Raw genomic sequence first — 21,518 nt, 5'->3', positions numbered from 1 at the left:
GCGGACACAAAGCAAGGTCCCATAGTGAACCACCATCCCTACCCCCTAGCCTCCCTAGCCTCCCTACCCGCTATCCCCACAGCTGCTGCTCTGTGTCCTCAGGCAAAGTCCAAGGCAGAGGCATCCCGAGCTGCTCGTAAACTACAACTCCCGGCAAGCACCACTCCGGGACGCCTCTCCTAGCCTGGTGCGCATGCTTTGGCAGACGTGGCACCGGGAACTCGGAGGCGGGGAGCGGCTGTGAAGTGGCCGTAGCTGTTGGCCGAGGTGGAGCTGGCAGGCGTGCGCGGGAGCCGGGTGCAGACGGCAGGAGGCGGCGGGGATGGCGCGGGCGTGGGGGCTGCTACTGGCGATTGGGGTGAGGCTGCGGACCGGAGACACGTGCGTCCCGCATGGCCGTGGGCGCGCGCGGTTCGGGTTGGTTGGGGGCGTGCTCGCCGGGTGGCAACGGGGTCTTTGGTCCTCTGTGCTCCACCGGGGCCGGGCCGGGTGATCCCTCTCTCCGGGTTCGCGCTTCGCCACAACTTTGCGGGGACACAGGTCTGGGACGTCCTCAGCCAAAGCAGGATCCCCCGGGCGGTGCTTGCACCTGTGTGAGTGTGGGGTGGAGGCTGCCTTCCACTTGCGCAGCAGGAACACTTGCTCGTGGGTTGGACCCCCCCGGAGAAAGGGCGCATGACGGGTTGGGTGGGGTCGCCACCTCCAGGAGTTCTGCTCCCACCGTGACGCCGGCTCCAGCCTCGGCCACTTTCGAGCAGTGTGGCGCCCTGGATCTTTAAACGTTTCTTCCACGAGATGGGGAACCGTAAAGAGACCCGCTAAGGAGGTTGTCAGACGGGTCGGCTGAGGAGTCGGTGGAACAAGCTCCGGAGACTGCAAAATGATACCGGAGTGATACAGGAGTGGAGGAGGGGTGGACCGGGGTGCAGACTATGTGGGGATGGGAGGACTTTCCCGAACGGGCATCCCCGGGAGAAGTGGGGACCGGTTTGCCCCCGGAGCTGAGGCGTGGCTGTGGGTGTGTGTGATAGGATGTAGTTGTCTTCTTCCATATCTCTCCGGCAACTTCTTGTCTCCCTTGGGTTGGGTCCATCTCCTTATGGCCACCACCACTACCACCAAGTTCGAAAGACCTGCTGCCCCTACCACTCCACTGTTTTCCCTTTGGGTGTGGCAAGGATGCTAGGCAGATGGGGGGAAAAGGAGGGGTGATTGGATTTAAACACTTGAACTTCGCAGTGCCCTGTCCTTTGGGGTCACCAGTTAAGGAGTGACCTCGAGTTTTCTGTTCTGTGGAAGTAGGTGGCTCCCTGTTCCCTGCTGTCCGTCCTCCCTCTAGGAGAGATCTACATTACAGTGAAGCTTTGTCGCTACCCTGTAAGGGGGTGCTGGTGGTGTTCCATGATGTTTGACATAAGTTTCCTGGAGCCAGTTGGTCTGACTCCCATCAGGATGTAAGTCCTTGAACTTTGAGGGAGGGAGGTTCTGCTTTTTTCCTTTTTCCCTCCCTCCAGTAAAAACAAGGGCCCAGGAGTCTGAACTTTTACTCTGTAAACATTTATCAACCACATTGTTTGCCACCGGGTTGAATTTTGGGTGGGGAGCAAACTACACTCTGGTCCTGCTGTCAGGTGTTGCTTTCAGCTGAACAGCAGTCAATCCTGTGAGCAAATAGTGATAGAAGGACAAGAGCAAATACTGATAGAAGGTGATAGACAATACCCTAAATGCAGGTAGCCTGCCACAGGAGAGCCATACATTATCTGAGATGGAGAGTTCCACTAGGGAGAGGTCACACATCTGAGAGGGAGAGTCCTCCAGGGAGAGCCCCTGGGGCCTTGCTGAGGTGGGTGCAGTGGAGTCTCGGAATAAATGTGTTGTGGGTAGTTCAGTACCTTCCCCTCAGGCAATGAGGAAGGACACTGAAGTTTGCCCAAAGCACTGGCAGCTGAATGTTCCTTGAGCCTAGAGTTGGCTTGGCCGATGCAAGGTAGAGGGATGAAATCCTGGAAGTGGATGTAAGTGGCTGCTGGTTGGGCCTCAGTAGATTTATGTGGATTTGATAAGGGCTTCCTACATCCCTGGGAGCACTTTGAGTTCTTTGTTCACTCTGTATTTTCTGAAGGCCACTGGGCGTGGCCCAGGGTTTCTGAAAACTGGGTCTTATGGCATGGGTTTGGAATCCCAGCTACTTAGGAGGTTGAGGCAGGAGGATAGAAAGTCTTGTTTGGACTGCAGAATAAGTTTTAATGGTAGCCTGGGGGCATAGTGCTAGGTAGCCTAGCATGTGTTCAGATGTGCTGAGGTGTAGATGAACACTATCCCAGAGAGAGAGAGAGAGAGAGAGAGAGAGAGAGAGAGAGAGAGAGAGAGAGAGAGAGAGAGAGAGAGAGAGAGAAGATGCTCAGGTAGAAAAACCAAGATTCACAGCCAGACTTCAGGGTAGACGAAACTGAGTGTGAAGATCTTGCAGAACATTGAAATACTGTTCTAGAAGGTGAAGTGGCTGGTGACTTTCGCTTACTTCGTTGCTTAATTTTAAAAAATATTTTCTAAGAGTTCTGTATAAGCTTATAATCAGAAAAAAAATTAAAAAGAAATTTAAAGGCTTTCTTGGCAGCCTTTTTCAGTCTTCTAGAAAAATCCATAGTGGCACCTGGGACTTTAGCCCCAGAAGCACCCGGCCTAGAGAGACCAGGACCTTTGACCTGGGAGCCTGCTTTCCTGCTGTCCACTTGATGCTTCCTGCCAGGCCTGACCCTCCACAAGGGCCACGAATGCTTTGTTATAGTGTCTGGGCAGTCACAGGACAGAGAATTGTCTTGTCAGGGCTTGGCAGCCGTCTCCATGTTCAGTGGTTCTCAAGGTCTCTCCTGGACTATGGCAGAATTTTCAGTAGTGTACAGACAAATTGCAAAGAAACAAAAACCAAAAATAGTGAATGGATTTTTTGTTTTAAACATGAATCCAAATATTCTGGGTTAAAAACTTGCGTAGGAGTCAGGCATGGTCGTGCCCACCTTTGATTCAAGAGGGGGCAGAGACCGGTGGATCTCTGAGTTCGAGGCCAGCCTGGTCTACAGCGTGAGTTCCAGGATAGCAAGGGCTATACAACGACGCCCTATTTTGAAAAAAAAAAAAATTTTTTTTTTTAATAAAAAGAAAAACTTGCCTAGGGCTTTGGCTGTGGCTCATTGGTGGAGTACTTAGTTAGAATGTGGGAGACCCTGGGTTCACTCCCTAGCAACACATACATTTTTTTCATGTCTGTATTTTGGATGGGATATTTAGTGGTGTGTGTTTAAACTGAATTTAATGGTAGCATATTGCAATTTCATATCAAAAAGTCCATTCTTTATAAAATTTGTTTAAAAATAAGCAATACATATGTTTACAAATATATTTTAAAAATACAGTCCATGCGATTGTGACATCCTGAGGAGTGGTCTTACTTGGCCCTCTTTATTTTTGCAGGGCTGGGATTTGAACCTTGAGCCCCTTGCATGCTAGACAAGCACCCCATTCCCCTCAGTTCTCACAGAACCAAGAGAAGAGCCAGGCCTGCTGAATTATAAATTGGGTTCTTCCTATTCCTCCCTCTCTACCTTGCTTCCGGTGCCTTTGCCCTGTGGTGGCTGGAAGCTCAGAGCCCAGGGGACAGTGGATGCGGGCTCAGAAGGCATGTCCGTCCTGTGGGCTCTCTCCCAGAGCTTTTAAGGTATACTCAGGCTGGTTTTCTTCTCTGGTACCATTATATATTTAATAGGCCTTTGTGGGCTGTCCTGGGGACCTAATTGCCATTGATAATGCTGCTTGGAGCCTAGAGTGCACTTTTCCCACAGAAATAAACACATTACCGAGGAAGTCTTAAAACAGATGTGCGGGGTGCATAGGTGGAGCTTTGGCTGAGCTCCACATTAATGCCAAGTGCTGACAGCTGGGTGTGCACTGTGTGATCGGAGAAAGCTCCAGGAAAGAGATGGTCTCATAAGGAGGGTCTATTTCAGGCTCTGTGACTGTTTGGGGATCCTTGCCCGGCTGTTGTGTGGTGGGCACTTAGCCTACGCCCTGCATACTGGCATACGGGTGACAGGATAGCATTTGGTGGAAAGAGTGGGTGTTGCAGACAGGAAAGGAAGCCTGCAAGGTAGGGAAAGGTCCGGCTGGTGGGAAGGGGGACCAGAGTGTGATGGCGGGGCTAAGACTGGAAAAGCAAGCCCATCCAGAACTCCAAATGTCTGCCAAGGTCCGGAACTGGGTTCTGTAGGCCCTGGGGAGACAGATGGAAGTGGTCCTTTTAGTAACACCACAGGACATGGAACCGTGGATTGACGGGAGAGGCTGAGCTACTTTGCCCAGAACACTTCTTGCTTTCCTCCTTGTTGTCTGTTAAGAGTCAAGTGTGATGTTTTGGGAAAAAAAGCAGGCTTTCAGCCAGCTGATGCTCTGTAGCCGCACGGCCTTGGGCTCTGCTTCACGTATTTGTAAATGGTGGTAATAATATCCATTTTCCTGGTTGGAAAGGATTAGAAACAACGCAAGAAGCAGGCAGCACAGTGCTTGGCATGAGCAGGAGCCTTGCCATCATTGCAAGCTGTTGAATTCTAGGCATAGGACATCGGTCCTGTGCATTGAAGGGCCAGCCTGGCAGGTGTGAGCGAGGGACCTTGTGCCAGGTGGGTGGGGGTGCGTGCTGCTGGGGTTCTCCTTCAGGGCCCCTTGGTGCTGACTCTTGTTCACCTTCCCCCTCGTTTGCTCGAGTTGTGTGGAGACACCTGGGGATTGGCTGGCACATACAAAGAGGCTGAGGAGTTAAGTCTTGGTTTCTCCCCCTTCTGAAATAGATCCTCTTTCAGGGCAGAGACACACCTACCAGACAGACCACACTAATCCCTAGAGGGTTTCACCCTGCCCTTGTGGTTTTGTTCTGTGGGGGCTTTTCTGTGTGGTTAGTTTTGAGACTTTAAGTGCCCCAGGTTAGAAACAGCTGTGTGGGTAGCTTCCAGTCTTTTACACTGTGTAAACTGCTCTGACGTAACCACTGCTGTATTCCGGACCCAGGTGGGGACAGGAGTACCAGTGTTTTACCCTCCCCGAGTGGTGGACTGTCTGTCCCATTCTGCATCGTGCTCTTTGGTCTAGTGATTGGAATTGTGACAACTCTTACACGTTCGTCGAGGGACTTAGGGTTGGCCCATTGGTCAGTGTGTCCCACTTCAGTGTGGCGTTAGGGCCTGTGCTAGTGTAGTGAGTTGGGCTGTGACCCCAGAGAGTCTTTGGACTGAGTGGGGAGCGGTATGCGGCTCAGGAGGCGAAAGTGCGAGGCTGCACTGGATGTTTAAGCAGCTGGGTTGGCCCTGTTTGTCTACAGTGGCAGGGCTTCTTGCCTTGTAGCATGGGAGGAGCAGCTGACTAGGTACCAGCTGGCTTCTGTCTCTCCCAGGACGTCCCGTTTGCATCCCCTTTGGCCACCCTACACAACATGCCTGCTTCCCAGCTATTAGCTGTGTGTGCAGTTGTGCACTGGGGGGCTAATGATCCTCAGATGGCACGAATGGCCTTTTTACATCTTTCTTTTCCTCAGAGTCACACTGAGACCCCAGTTGGGTGTGCAGTTTTCGGCTCATTATAGCTTTCTGGAGCAGGGGCGGAGTTCTATCTCCTGTAAAGAATGCCACCGTTCCTCCAGCGCTTTGATGTCTTTGTCTGTCAGCAGATCTTTTAGACCTTGTTGGCAAGTGCTCACAAGGTCCAGGTTGAGAGCGGTAAGCTGGGTTCAAAGGTACAAAGTGACCTAGCCCAGAGTTATGCTAGGCTGGGAGGCTCCATTGTTAGGCCACGGAGGCAAGTGTTCCCAGGGTTTCCTTTCATCAAAGGGCCCCATCTTGCTGCATCCTGGGCAGAATATTTTATGTGCCCATTGAGGACATGGGTCAGCGCTAGCATCCTAAGGATGAGACAGGAGTTTTCTCGAGAATGGTCATTTCTTTGAAAACCTTTATAAGCTGGGCTGTGTGCTGAGCCCTTTGGGCTGTAATGACAAATCAGATCAGTACCACCCTTCCTTGAGTCAAATGTGAGTGACTTCATTCAGATGTGAACTGCTGGCAGAGAAAGCAAGCATAGCGGTAAGAGGATGCGTAACGATCCCTCATCTGATGCCCAGAGTTGAAGAAAGGCTTTTCTGAGAACCCGAGGGCCCTGTCTCAGAATCCGTGTTTTCAAAGGTCTCAGAATGCATTGATTTATATAAAGCGGAGCAGTTAGAAATGCAACTCCTATTGAAGAAGATAGCAGTGAGTCGTTGACAATGGATTTGTTGGGTCGGCGAGTCGTAAAAGATGTGGCTGGCGGGTTCGGGAATTTCTGTTTTTTTAAAGCATTGGTGCCCATAAATAGTGTGCCCCCAGAGCAAGAAAAGGTGATTTCTGTTGGTAGAGTGGGTGACGGCAGTTACTGCCATCTCATGCTGCCTCCATTCGCAAGTTGCAGAAAGCATTAGCACACTGCCGAGTACGCCGATGTTAACTAACACAAGGCTGGAGCTTTTTTTCCGCCCATGTTCATACACTCTCATGCCTGGGGTGGTGCGCACGGTATACAGTAACAACACGTGAGAGGCAGAGGTAGGAGGTTTATGAATTCCAGGCCAGCCCATGCACAGCGCTCCACAACACCAGAGGCTGGTGATGTAGCTCAGTGGTAGAGAGCTTACACACAGGTAGGCCACATAAGCAAAGCCCTGGGTTCAATCCTCTGGGCCATAGAGAAGGTCAGAGTCAAGATTTGGAAATAAAAGATGACTTGTAAACTTTATGAAGTTCTTTAGATTTTTTTTTTTTTTTTTCGAGACAGGGTTTCTCTGTCCTGGCTGTCCTGGAACTCACTCTGTAGACCAGGCTGGCCTCAAACTCAGAAATCCGCCTCTCTCTGCCTCCCAAGTGCTGGGATTAAAGGCGTGCACCACCACCGCCCGGTTTAGATTTTTTTTTTTTTAATTTTCATTGTATCATGTGTAGGTGTTTTGCCTATGTATGTCTGAGCACTATGTGCAAAGCCGGAAGAGGACATTGGATCCCTAGAATTCTAGTCACAGACAGGTGTGAGCTGCTATGTGGGTGCTGGGAATTGAACCCTGGTCCTCTGAAAGAGCAGCAAAGCTCTTAACCATGGAGCCCCTAGCTAGTGAGCTTATGTCACAGCTAGCACTGGGGAGAGAGCTTTGCTTATTCCTCAGGGTCCCCGTTTGGACTTAGGGAGGCTGCAAATGATCTGTATGTGACGGGGAAGAGAAACCCACTTGCTCTTGGTCTGTACTTTGGTCCTAAGGATGTTACTTTCTAGTAGCCTCTTTTTAAGAAAGCATTTTTGAGCTTTCCTCTTCAGATCCTCTTTTAATCTAGCTTTGTTATTTTAGTGCATCTTTTGAGTTAAGTAAAACTTTGAAATGTGCTCAGTGTTGATTTGTATGGGAATTAGGTTTTGAAACAATTGCCTGATCCCCGAGCCCACAGCTAGAGCTGCTGACTAAGCAGATGTGATGACTAATCTGGGTAGTCAACTTGACACACCTGGGAAGAGGGAACCTCAATGGAAGAGTTGCGGTCATCAGACTGGCCTGTGGGCATGTCTGTAGGGGCGCTTTCATGATTGCTAATTGATTGAGATAGATTCAGCCCACTGTGGGCGGTACCATCCCTACGCAGATGGGTCTGGACCGTATGAAAGGTAGCTGAATGTGAGCCTAGGAGCAAACCAGTAAACAACATTTTCCTAGTTTTTGCTTTTAAGCTCCTGCCCTGCTTGAGTTCCTGCTAAGACTTCCCTCAGTAAAGATCTGTGAACTGAAAGTGTAAGTTGGAGTATGAACCATTTCCTCCCCGGGTTGTTTCTGGTCAGAGTGTTTTCTCACAGCAGTGAGGCAAACCAGAACAGCAGGATATATGAGTGTGCTGTCTGGAACAGAGACTTAGGCTGGGGATGTTAGTTTAGGAGTGCTCTTCTACAGAGAGGAATCTCCTGTGGAAAGTGTAGGGTGGACAAAAGACTGGGGACTGAGCGAACCCCAAGGGAGCTCAGCATGTGGAGAGAGAGGAAGCTGGCTGGAGAGTTAGAGAGGAGACCAGAGGATCACAGAGGCTTAAGAGGCTGGCTACAGTGAGAACTGATACCCAGCAGGGTGTGTGGGGTAGGGGAGATTGTGGAGCCAGATTTCTGAGGGATGTGGACTACACAGGGACACAATGGGAAGTTCTGACTGGGGGTGAGGAGGAGTGACATGGGAGTCCAGAGAGAGTGGGTTTTACACAGATACACCGCTGACAGCCTCTCCAGGCAGGCTGTACCTAGAACCCACTTTAAGAGAATATGCTGAGTTCCTAGCAAAGCTTTCATCAATAAACTTGAATTATCTTTAAAAAATTAAAAAAAAAAAAAGAATATGTGGGGCTGGAGAGATGGCTCAGTGGTAAAGAGTACTGGCTGCTCTTCCAGAGGTCCTGGGTTCAATTCCCAACACCCACATGGCAGTTCACAACTGTTTGTAACTCCATCTCCTGTAACTCCAGTTTCAGAGGCTCCAACACCCTCACACGTACATTCAGGCAAGACACCAATGTACATGAAGTAAAAAAAAAAAAAATTAAAAGAAAGAATATATACATAAAAACCTGACTTCTGGGCTGTCCAGACCTGTGGAGTGACGCTCATTAAGAGTTAGGCCCAGAAATCTCTATTCACAGACATACTTAACAGTACATAGTAGCTGCACATAGTAGCACATGCCTTTAATCCTAGCAGGTAGCAGGACCTTGGCAAGAGACAGGCAGATCGCTGTGTGTGTTGGAGGTCAACCTGGCCTACATAGGGAGTTCCAGGCCAGCCGGAGCTGTATAGTGATACCTTGTCTCAAAAAAGGAGGGCTGGGGTGTGGTAACAGCTACAGACATTTGTGGTGTTTTAGTCAGTCTCTTGTGGCTAGGGCAAAACACCTGAGTTAGTTAACTTCGGAGGAGGAAAGGTTTATTTCGGCTCAGGGTTTCCGAAGTTTGAATGCATGATCTCTGGGTCCTGTTGCTTGGGCACCATCTGTCACAGGGACAGTCTATGGGCCAGGCTTGTGTGCCTTGTGGCAGCTGTGGAGCAGAGACAAGAAGGAGCCTGAGTCCCAGTATTCTCTGACCTTACTGCAGCTGGGAGCCAAGCTTTGTCTACTTGGGGGCCTCTGGGTAACATTCCAAATCCAAACTAGAGCAGGGAACGTTAATTTGTGTGGCAGACAGTCATTTGGCAGGCAAGGTTATTGCTCTCCACTGGCTGGTGCGGCATAGGATGCCGCCACTGTCTCGAGCTGTATCACCAGTGTCCTGCTGTTTCACTTGGCCCGAGCACATAAGTTTCTGCCTCCCTGTGAAGGGCTTCTGGGGGAATTGCAGGCATGCAGGTTAACGGAGGAAGATGGATCGGCTGTCAGGGCTCTTTGCAGTCGGTCACACTCGGTGGCTGGAAAGGAAAAGTGAGCCCACTGGCCTCGTGGCTCTTCTTCTATAGGGAATGGGAGAAAGCACCAGAGATGCCTCTGGCTGTGTTCCCGTGGCCAGGTGTAGGGAAGAACACAAGATCTGTGTTCACACACTGGGCAGGCTCTGCGTCGCCCTCTTACACTTAGCCTGAGGTGAGTCTTTTAAACTGCTTTGAACCTCAGTTTTCATGTACCTAGTGTGTGGATGGCTCCATCTCCCACAGCATTGGTTTATAGCAAGAACACATACATATCCTTTTGGGGCCAGGGGATGTACTGGAACCCAGGGCCTCACACTTGCTAGACCTAAGACTGCTCTGTCACTCAGCTCTGAATCCCACCCTGCATCCTACAAGCACGGCAGATATAACTGTTTCTCTGAATGCTTAGTTTTGCCGCCTATGAGACACCCTGATGGTTCTGATCCATGACATTTGGAAAGGATGCACGTGTCGCCCACTGGATTGATTTTTATGACTGCTTCTGAGTGGGGACTAGAAGGATACAAATGTGGGTTTAGACTCATTGTTGGAAGACAGACTGTATTAATGTGTTGAAAGCGCGGCTATATACTGTGGGTCAGGAGCACTTGAGTTTTTTTTTTTTTCTTATCAATTAGAGAAGCTTTGAAGTATGATTGGGTTTCCAGTGTGGGAATTCATCTCCTCCTCCTCCCTCTTCTCTTCCTCCTCCTCCTCCCTCTTCTCTTCCTCCTCCTCCTCCCTCTTCCACCTCCTCCTCTCCTGCTTCCCCTCCCTCTGCTCCTCCTCTCCCTGCTCCTTCTCCTCCCCCTGCTCTCTAATTCTGTGTTTCTACCATTTCATCCTCGTTAGCAGGCCTGGCACACCGGGCTGGCAGTCACCCAAAGCCCTCTTGGCCCTAGAAGAGGTTTTCCAAAACATTAAAAGCCTCAGGGACTAACGTCTTGGTTAAATGCACTGCAGTTGCAATTTCAGGATAAGCAAACCTGTTTTATAGGCTCCTGGATCAATTGTCCTGCCCCAGACTCGTCCCTTGTTGACAGCCACATTTGTGCTGTGTGGAATACGGGGAGAAACTGGGCTGTGTAGTCCTTAGTATAAGGAGGGATTTCTTAAAGGAAGCAAAACCCAGGCTAAGAATTCTTTAGCAGAGATGCCGGGATCAGAAGTACTTTGGATTTTAGATTTATTTTTGAATGTATGGGTATACATAATGAGATCTTGGTGATGGGTTCTGCATCTGAAGATCATTTCCCTTTCAAATGCATCTTGTATGTTTATCCTGAAGGTAATTTTATGGAATTTTTTTTTTTATCATACCTGCATTTGGACTGGGTTACATCATTACATGTAGTTAGGTGTGGGATTGTCCACCTACCATATTGCCACTCAGAAAGTTTTGTGTATGGACCCAAGCACGGTGTCACTCATCTCTGTAAGTCCAGCCATTCATTCCCTGTTTAAGAATGTGGCTATCTTTGTGTTTACAGAACAAGGAGTGACTTCCTATGACTCTTCTTTGTTCCCCCCTGGGTGCTGGGGTCCTTCAGACTTGGGTCTGAATCAGGGATCATGTGCTGTGTAGACCTGAGCAAGTGCTGTAGCAGAAATGCTGAGTACCTCCTCAAGGCCCACGTGGAGGGCAGAAGAGGGCTCTGGGTTCCCTGAAACTGGGGTTGAGGGAGCTTATAAGTCATTATAGGAATGCTGAGGATCGAACCTTGGTTCTCTGCAAGAGCAGCAAGTGCTCTTAACCATTAAGCCATCACCCCAGCCTTCCTCCTACCTGTCTCCCAGCACTCAGGGAAGCAGAGGCAGGCGGATTTCTGTGAGTTTGAGGCCAACTCTGGTAAACAGAGCTAGTTCTAGGACAGCTACAAAGAAACCCTGTCTTGAAAAACAAACAAACTATATATGTCTAGATATCTGTATCTATATGTTTATGTTGATATAGACATCTGAAGTGCTAGGATTATAGATGGGTCCCCACATCAATATAGATATCTATAAATAGATGATCTATAGATAGATAGATAGATAGATAGATAGATAGATAGATAGATAGATAGATAGATAGATTAGCTTTAGGCAGATATAGATATAGATCTCCACCTAGCTCCTGTGGCAGCATGGGTGGCACACATCAGAGGCCTGTGCTTGTGTGTCCTCCTTCCCCTCATGCATACCTCCACCTCCCACCACCATCCAAGGACTCAATGCTTAGTTGTATTTTGAAGCCTGCTGGATAAACAATGACATCAGAAACTGGTGATGTGTTCCCCAGACTTACTCTGTGGCCCGGCCTCCTGGCTTTCGAGTGGTGCTCTGCCATGTGGTTGGTGGCAAGTGTTTAGGGATCATCCTTTTCAAAAGAGTGTTCCTTATGCTTAAAAGTTAGTGTGATGTTGTATAGCCCTCATTATAAGAATTTGCTAGGTATGTATTACATGCATACCTGTTCTCTTTGTGCTAGCTGTTGATGAGACCCAGGGCTTTGTACATGCTAGGTTAGTTCTCTGCCACAGAGCTATATCCCAAGTCCTGTTTCTAAAAATTCTGTATACCAGCTCTTGTAAAGAAAACAAACAAACGATAACAAAACCCCTAAAACTAAAAACAAAACTAACCAACCTCCCTACAAACAGAACAGAAAACCCCCTGAAGTGGTAAAGCAGCCAGGACAGGTGAGTGCTGTGCGGATGTGGAAAAGTACTGTTGTCATTGCATAGCACATGGGGTCCGAAGGCCTGTGGGGAGTGATGAATGGCATTTGGGCCATCTCTTACAGCCATCTCTATTTTTTTTTTCTTTTATTGAGCAGTTTTTGTTGGGGGTGGGGGCTTACAGTTCTGGGGATTGAACCCAGGGGGTACATGTTAGATAAATTCCTTACTGGTGACTTACATTCCCAACCCCAGTCAGTACTTTTGTTGTTGTTGTTGTTTGATCAGTGTGTGTGTGTGTGTGTGTGTGTGTGTGTGTTAGAATGTGGATACTCACATGCGTATGGGTATGAATACACGTGTGTGGCTGCCTGAGGTTGGTGTCAGACATCTCCCATACATCTCCACCTGAACCCGGAGCTCACTAAGTCGCTTAGTCTGTAGCCATCTTGCTCCTGGGATCAAATCTCTGCCTCTGGAGTGCTAAGATTATAGATGGGCCCCCATATCTGCCGGGCATTTACATGGTAGCAGGGGATTTGAACTCCTGTCTCCATTGTGCCAGTGCCCTAACCCCAGCAAGTATTTTGTTGTTGTCTGTCTGTCTCTCAGGTGGAAATAGTACCAGTTACAGAAAGGCTGCGTGAAGAACGGACACAGAGGATTTCCACACACCCTTTATTCAGGAGGCATGAATACATTTAATCACATAGTTCCACTCCTCTTCTACATGTATAGAGTACATACAATGTTCCTAGCTCTAGTGTTTCAAACATGTGACACAGCAGAGTTTCAGTCCTATTGAACGGCCTTTCCCATAATTAACTAATTCCTGTCATTAAGCAGTGACTGTATTTACTACAACACGGGAATATTATCTTACTTCACACAATGCAGTGATTAAAATCAGGAAAGAGAACGGATGACCCTCAGTGTCCACTGGGGAATGGGTCCAGGAACCCTGCTGATATGAAAATCCACACGCACTCGGATCCCTAAGACAAGCACAGTGTTTTACATGTGTATAATCCTCCGTGCTCTCTGGTTCTAGCTTGCCTGAGAAGCCTGTACACTGCAGATGCTGTGTGAACAGTCAGGGAGTTGGGACTGTGAGGAGAAAGGTCATTCTGCAGGTCCGTACAGGTGATCTCTGGAGTACGTCTGATCTGAAGTTGATGGAGTGGGCAGGTGTGTCGGCCGCACATTTGTAGGGCCAGCTCTGGACCGCAGTCTGAGGCCAGTGTGCTCAGCCATTCTTCAGCTCCCTGTGCTCCGTGGAGACTCTTCACTTGTTGCCTCTCGTGACCTTGGCTTTTTCTTTTTTTTTGAAGAGTTTTTGTAATGAGATTTATTTTGTGTGCCTGGCATTTTAAAGGATCTCCAGTGACGACAAAGTAGTAAAAAAATAAGAAAAGCTACATGTTTTCTGCAGCTTGAGATCTTTGTTTGTTCCTTTCTTTGTTTTTAAGTTTTAAAATAATGTTTAAAATTACATTTATTTGTGCCCACCTGAGTGCCCGCCCTGTGTGTGTGTGGCAGTCAGAGGGAAGCACCCGGGAGCCGGTTTTCTTCTCTCACCATGTGGGTTCTGAGTTCTGAACTCAGGTCATCAGGCGTGGCAGCAAGCGCCTTTACCCACTGAGACATCTCACCGACCCTGCTTATTTTTTTGTTTTGAGGATCTTACGCCGTTGTCTGAGCTACTAACTCTCAGTCCTCCTGCCTCAGCCTCCCAAGTGGTGGGATTACAGATGTGCACCACCACCCCGAAGCTACAGTTTGAGTTTTGATGTTTCCATTCAGTGTCTCCTAGTGGGAGGCCATCGCCCCACTCTGCCCCATTACCAGTGATGTTCCCTTTGGTCCCTTACTTAACTAAGGAACTTTGTCATGGTTCTCCCACTGTAAAGTTAAATTTCTTGACCGGGAGACTCTTTGAGAGATATTCCCATAATGTAGCCAAATGATGGTAATTTTCTTTTTTTAATATAGAAATCCAACATTCTTATTATGCCCAGTTACAAAGTAGAGAAAGAAGCATGCAGCTCTCCAAGGGCAAACTACTCAGGTGCATTTTGTTCTCTGCCCGTCTCTTCTGACTGTCCGTTTATTTGCTTATAGCTATGGTCATGCCATGAGGGTTTCAGTTCCTTTCTTTTTTTTTTAAACTTAACCTCCAGGCACATGTTTTTACATTGTACCATCATTCCTCCGTGCCAGTGTATGCAGCCAGTCCCCTGCGGTGGGTGTTTGGGTTGTTTGCACGGATTTGACTCTTGTCAGTGGGGCTGTCTGAGTCATATCTGTGCCAGGAGCTCGGCTCACCCCCTCAGGACAGCTCCTCAGAAGTGGATCCACCGAGTCAGAGGGCACGAGCACTTTCAAGAGACCTACTACCCCATGCCAAGCAGCTTGCCATCAAAATTGGCTGTTAGGTTCCTGCCAGTGCCGTGACAGTTGGGATCTGTATTTTAAGAGATTCGCTAATGGTGCCCCAACCCTTTTTTCTCCCTTTTTAATGGTGGCCCACCAGCAAAGAGTTGTGTGATTAATTTCCTGTGTTCTGAGTTATGAAAGCAGGGGTACTTATTTCCAAAAATAAATCCCAGCGCCAGAGAGCGCGTTACTTTCCTCTATCAGCAAGTGGCACAGCACTCGACATTAGGCTGAGAGCTGACATCACATGTCTCAGGAAGAACCTTTGGGATGAGGGGCGATTTGAGATTGCACGCGAGGACTTAGGGTATTTAACCTAGGGTCTTTAGAGGGGATGGTGGTCTTCAGGATGGGATAGCTATAGATGGCCTGGGAGGGGAGGAGTGTAAACCTCCCATGATTAGCATGGTTCAGGGTGATGCAGGCAGGCCAGAGGACATGGGCTTCCAGGAGGGAGTTCACATGCTGAGTTCCCATACCTTGCTTGGACCCTTGCAAGGGATGAGCTGGCCTTCAGCTCCCAGCAGGCTTCCTTACTAGAAAAGGGCCAGATAGGGCAACTATAGAGGTCCCAACTGGTGGTTACATGTGTGGAGAGCCGGCCCGATCAGAAATGGTCAGTGAAAGTGCCGACGGCCAGGAAACACACAAGTCCCCCGATACAAGGGTTTATTCCAGGTGCTTATGAGAGTAGGTGTAGAGTATTTTCTTGTTGAAGCTGCTATTTAATTAGGTACCCAGACCTATCTGTGTGTGTACCAGAAGGTCCATGCCTCAAGAAGACCATATAGAGATAGCCCTCTGTTGTGTGAGGGAACCAAACATCTTCTAGACTGTTAATACGAATCTTTAGCAAGTCTGCCCTTTTCATCTTGGCAGGGCTGTCTGAGTTCCAGCTCGCAGGGAGGGTGGCTCTTGGTGCAGGGGAGTCTTTGAGGCATGGCTTTCATTGCAATGGCCCAAGGGAAACCAGCCACTTCTTTAGAGGCAACCTTACCTTCTTGGTAGTCATAAGATTAGGTGTGTCTAATGCTACCATTTGGAAGAACTTCAGAAATCCCCTTTATCCCTTCCGTTTCCAGAGAAGGACACAGACCGAGGAGAGATGACCTACTTACCCATGGTCACTCAGCCGGTGACTGACAAAGTCAGTTCCAGCTCTGCGCTGTGACTCCACCACCCCTCCCGGGTTTGGCTCTAAGTTCTCAGCGAGCCTGTTCTCTGGCATCCAGTTCAGACCCTTGTCTGTCTTACCCCTCAGTCCCTTCACCACCAGGTTCCTCACTGTCTAGACTTCCAGATTCTGACATTTCAAAGCTATTTTGAGCAAAATGTGGGTTAAACTAAATTAAACTGGTTTCTTCACAGCTCCCAACACAAGGGAAGAGGCTTGAGCCCCACCTCCACCCTTCCCCTTAAATGTTAAACTTCTGTCCCCAAATCTCCCTTCTTCCGTAAGCCGGATTTTATATAACTGACCGCTGCTGGCTCTGGAACTCGCAGAGGAGGGTGAATCTGTAATGACAGTCACTGACTGCCATTCTGGGGAGTGGGGAGGGTGCTGGCACATGCCCCGGAGACAGCCTTTTTATTTTTAATTTAATTTTTTTTTTTTTTAGGTGGAGGGTGTAAGGTGATGAGGATTGTTGTTGTTGGTTATTCTCTAGGTGTGTAGATGGTAGCACTGCTGGTTGGCTCCCATGGACAGGAAGGGGTTTGTGTGATCTGTAAGCAGGTAGGGAATGGGCACCGGGCAGGGCAAAGTGGAAAGGGAGGCCTCGCATAGAGCACAAAGGGCCTGCTGGGAACAAAGCAGGATGCTTTGACATGTCAAAAGACTGTACCCTTGAACTTGTGAAGCAGGGTATCAGTGTAAACTCCTTCTCTTTCCTGACCATTAGTTCTGTTGCTAGGAAGTGGCTCCTTTTCTTTGTGGCCACAAGCCCTTGAGTGGTGTCCTGAACAATCTGAAGCCCTGCCTCTACTGTGTATCTACAACATGTCCTTGGGCACCTAACCTCTGGTCCCCCTCCATCTTCTCTAGGACACAGGTACCCACCTGCTGGGTTACCCTAGCAGTAAACTCATCACCGCATGCGCACAGGAACCTGGCAGGGTTCTAAATGTGCTGTGTGACCTCTACAGTGGGTCGCGGTGCAGATGGCTAAATACGCCAGGTTTTCTGGTACTGACTGTGCGTACGTGTGCATGCCTTCCTGCCTGGACCTGTGGCTCTGCCTGATTGCAGGCAAGGCCTCTGGGAGGAAGAGGAGGTCCCCGGTTGTTGTTGTCCTTGCTCGCTAATCGTACTCAGAGGCAATTAGCACTTGTTATGCACTACGTCTGTGCCAAGTATTGCATTAGGTTCATGTCTTCCTCCTGCCTCGTTTAGTAATGAGCCAAGCCACCAGGTGAGCATGGATATTTTCCTTTGCCCTTCTCGGTTGAGAGATGGCACTCAGCAGTCTAGTAACAAGCCTGAGGTCTTGTAAATGATGGCAACTGGATTCATGCCATGTCTTGTTTGACCCCAGAGTCACTGCTCTTTTCAGGGTGTCTGAAAGATGGCATAGGGCTGCGGAAGGAGGGGAGGCCCAGAAACAGATGAACTGTATGATGGGAGAGAGGCAGCCATATAGATTGTTGAGCTATTCAGAGACATAGCAGACAAAGAGGGAAGTTAGTCTCCTTCCCTTTACCTAGTTGTGCTAGGATGAGGGTTTCACAGAGCCCTGAAGAAAGCCTTGCGTTCGCTGAAGGGGAGAGGGGGTGGTGGAAGGGGACTGGTGATTGAGGCAAGCTGGTTCTCTGATGGGGTGGGGTGATCTTTCATAGTACCAGCAGACTCTGGCATTGGCAGGGAGGGTCTTCTCTGTAGTAGAAAAGGGGACCACTGTTCTCCATCAGGTTTTACCAGGGAAGTATGTTATGGGCCTCAGCGCAGTAGGGGCTGAGCGGCAGCCGAAGTACGTGCAGATGGTCAGAGGAGAGTGAGGTATGAGCAAAGGTCATTTTTCCTCTCCTTGCTCTTGAGTTCTTGACTACTGCCAGTGTGAAGGCCTGCCAAGCACAGGAACTAGACTGGTGCTGGCTGGGAAGCAGCTGGCTTTGGGAGCACTCCAATACCGCCTTTTCCTCCCTGGAGCACAGCAGAGGAGCAGGTCATCTGGGCACCATTAACCCCGCTATTGTGGCTGTAGTTATTATTTTCAGGCAGGTTCGTGGGTTGTGACTTAGGGAGTGGAATCTGCTGGTCTCTGGGCAAGGAGATGCAGGCTCAGTATAGCTTGTGTCAAGGGAAGGAAAGAACCTGCTGGAAAGGTTAACAGAGGAAGCAGAGGAGAAAATGGACTGTTAAGGGTCTGGAGGGAAGGGGGCCTTACGGGGTAAGAGGAGGAGTTCCCTCCTGGCTGCCTCTGTGGGTGTTTGTGAGGGTCAGTGAAGTCTCAGGGCCCTTTCTTAAAAGTCTTAGCTTGTGCCACATCTCCCCGTGTTCCCTGTGGTCTGACCATTCAGGTTGGGTTTCGTCTCTCTGTCAGGCCTCATGGCAAACCCTGAGTCTTCTGTGCCCACAGGCACCCGGAGGCTCCCTCTCCCTCTGTGGGGACCCTTTAACCAACTATACTTGTTTGCTGCTGCTTTTATTTCCCAGTTCTTGCCCTGGGTGTAACTTCTCAGTGTTCCGGCTTCCAGTCCTTCCTACCCCCAACATGCTTGCCCAGAGACTGGCAGCCTCTGAGCTTTCCCACCCTTTCCCTACTCAGCCCGACCCGCCTTGCCTTCCTGCCTCACCCCTGCTCCTAACACCATCCTTCTTCCTGGGCTGGGCCCTTCTCCCTTGTCCCCTCTCTGGCTCCAGATCATAGAGACTTCAGTTGCCTCACAGCTCATCCTCTAGCTTGGAGGATGTGTGTTGTTCATGGGTGCTTTTTCACATGTCTGTTGGCCATGGCCCCAGAAATCTTAGCCCACTTCCATCTTCTTCAGTCCAGGAAAAAAAAAGCTGCCTCCGCCATTGGTCCGTCCCCCGTGTTTGGCTGCAGTTCCATCTTTGGAGCTGTTTTGGACTTTCTTTTCTTCTGCCTTCACTTCATGTGAATGGTCATTGGAGAGGGCTGGATAGACCCTTTTTTCTCTTACCTGTTGTCAGCTGGCTGGTCCCTCTTCCTTCCACCAATTCTGGGGTTCTGGGAAGATGAGTCTAGTGTCCATCCCGCCACTCCCTTGATGAGTGTCAGAGAACCAACCACTGGCCTTACTGGGCAGCTTCATTCTGGACGATCATCGTGTTGTAGTCTCCCTGGATTTCGTGGTCCTTTCCGGACCTCTTAAAACCACTATGGGCTCACTTTGTGTCATGTCTGTCATGAGGGATGGCATCTGTAGGCCGGGTGTGATTTGTCGTGTTTATTAAGCATTCCTGAGGACACTCAGGGCATCTTGTCCTCCATCCCTCTTATCCCTGGAAAAAGGGATAAGGACCCAGTAGGGCTGCAGACCCTTCACAGAGATGTCTAGGGAAGCCGGCTGTTGGGAAGGACCAGTGGCGGCCCTAGCTTCTCCTTGTGTGGTGGATTTCAGGCAAAGTCAATTTGCTCAGGGTATTTTCAGAGAAGCTTAACGCTTCTACCGTGTCAGTAAACATTGGGCCAGAGGCTTTCGTGGCTGACTGGAAGGTGGCATGTTTAATCTCAGGTGGCCCTTGGTTGGATGACCTAAGGGACTGTTGGGATTTATATAAAGGAAGCCAGGGTAGGTGGGAGATTGGGATTCCTATGGTTCCAGCTATGGGCGCTGTGTCAGGAAGGCCTTAGCACTTCTGCTGCCTGGCAGGTGCCTGCCAGACCCAAGGAGGCTGATGTCGAGGGGAGGGTTCCTGGCCAGGGCAGTTGTTTCCTGACTGTATTCTCTGAGGGTGGAAAGCAAAACAGCAAGTTGCCACGTTCCTCCACCACATTGTCCAGTTGTTAACTCAGTCACTACCGTGTGTGTGCACTGAGCCATGGACTTTCTACGGTTCGGCTCCTAAGTCCCCTTGCAGCGTGGGATGTCACGTGGTAGTCAACACTGAAGGAATGTTCTCCTGAGCTTTGAAGATGGTCTGCACACAGCAGCGGCTCCTCAGACATGGTGAGCGGCGCTGGCAAGGGGAGACGTTTGCTGATTTCCTCCTGGGAGGCTTTACTCTGGAGAGAGGGAGCTCTGATTCTGGTGGCAGATCCCACTGAAACTTGTTAAGAGTACGGTCGTGTTCCTCCGTTGATCTGAGGGTGGACATTAGACGTTTGGTTATCATTAGACGTTATGTTATCCGACGTTCTTAGAGTGCTCCGTGACTTTGTAAAGCACGTTTAAGGAGATGTCCCTTGTGTCCTAGCAGTGCCCCCAAGGGAGCTATCACCATCCCCATGGCACAAGTGAGTCACTGGACCTCTGAATGGTTCAGTGCTGTTGCCCAGCCCCTTAGCTTCTGAGGGGTGAAGCACAGACACAGGTCAAGCAATTGGGTGGCAAAGAGGAGATGGCTTGGGGCACATCAGAAACTTGGCTTACTTGTTTGCATGGTTCTGGAAGAAATTCAGACTCCTCTCACAGTGGAAGAGGACAGCACATGGTCTCCAATTGCCTTTGTCCGTGGCTTTTCTCCATGACCTCTGACCTTGTAGCAGCCGGTTGCTTTGAAGCCGGCTGTCTCCATTGGTGTTCTCTTGCTGAGAAGAGACATGATGACGACAACTACCACAATTTTTCTAAAGGAGGACTTTTGCCTCTGGTCTTCCAAGGATGGAGCTGCTTTTTAAGATCTCCATTTTGTCAGCATTGTTCAGGAAGTATTCAGTTGCGTCACCACATAAGCTGGCGTGGGAGATCTACCTCAGAGCTCCTTTTTATTCCTGTCTTCCCCATCTACTCTGCTTCCAGTCCACTCTTCCTCATGCCTGCAGAGGCATCAGCATCTCCAGGGCCCAAGAGCTTGGGGACACTTGGCTTGTTCTTTTGTTTGTTTTGTTTTGTTTATTTGTTGTTTTTTGAGACAGGGTTTCTGTGTGTAGCTCTGGCTGTCTTGGAACTCCCTCTGTATACCAGACTGGTCCTCAGACTCAGAGGTTTTCCTGCCTCCACCTTCCAAGGGACTTAAGGTCTGTGATTGGCTGGATCTCTTCCATTGTTTGGCCCAATGAGAGAAAAGCTTAGCCTCGCACCAATTCTGTCCATCCTGGCTGTAAGAGACGGTGCTTCTCTGTGGGCTCTGTGCTCTGGGCACCGATTCCCTTCCATCCTGGGTGTAAGAGAGGGTGCTTCTCTGTGGGCTCTGTGCTCTGGTGCTTCTAGGTGGGATGGAGTTTTCAGACTGTCACGTGTGGCCCTTGCATGCAGACATCACTCTCTTAGAGAGTTCTTGTCTGTGGGTGGCAGAGCATTATGTATGGGTACAGTCCAGAGTACATGGAGGGGGTTGGTGAGGTGGGGGCTGGAGTAGGCCAAGTGGGAGCTTTAGAGGTTAAGAGGTAGGTGTGGTACTCTGGGAGGGGTTGCCTTCCTTGCTCCATCTTCCAGCAAGAAACATGTGATTTCATAAGGCAGGCTTTGTTGACACTCAGCCAGGGAAGGGGTAAGGTTTAGCAGACCCTACCATTTACTGCTCGGTTATTGGCTACTGATACATTCCAGGACATGAGTATCAGGGTCTTCACTTTTTTTTTTAACCACTGCTTGAGCCTTCAAGGATCCAAAGGAAAACTCTAAACCCACTACCACAAAGATGCTCTAAGTTAGATTTTAGCAGGCCAGGAGATCAAATCAACCAATGTGAAGAGAGATTTGTGGGGAAGGAAAGGTTGGGTCGGGATGGTAAGGTTATGGGAGACAATGGTGTGTGTGTGTGTGTGTGTGTGTGTGTGTGTGTGTGTGTGTGTG

The 21,518-nt window shown here is 49.4% G+C and overlaps 1 protein-coding gene across 3 annotated transcripts in view; it reads left to right on the top strand.

Moving 5' to 3' along the window:
- The first annotated feature begins 206 nt into the window (after nt 1–206).
- The window catches only part of Pdia5 (protein disulfide isomerase family A member 5), an 82,101-nt gene continuing 60,789 nt past the window's right edge, over nt 207–21,518 (top strand). The window contains exon 1 of one of the 3 annotated variants that reach the window (XM_031363774.1): nt 207–358. In XM_031363774.1, coding sequence (XP_031219634.1) covers nt 323–358 — 36 coding nt within the window. In that variant the 5' untranslated portion in view covers nt 207–322. The other 2 variants (XM_031363773.1, XM_031363775.1) reach the window with 2 other exon arrangements.

Source organism: Mastomys coucha, unplaced genomic scaffold (assembly GCF_008632895.1).
Source record: "Mastomys coucha isolate ucsf_1 unplaced genomic scaffold, UCSF_Mcou_1 pScaffold12, whole genome shotgun sequence".
NCBI lineage: Eukaryota > Metazoa > Chordata > Mammalia > Rodentia > Muridae > Mastomys > Mastomys coucha.
Note: the sequence above shows the minus strand (reverse complement) of the source record. Positions and strands in the feature narration are given on the sequence as shown.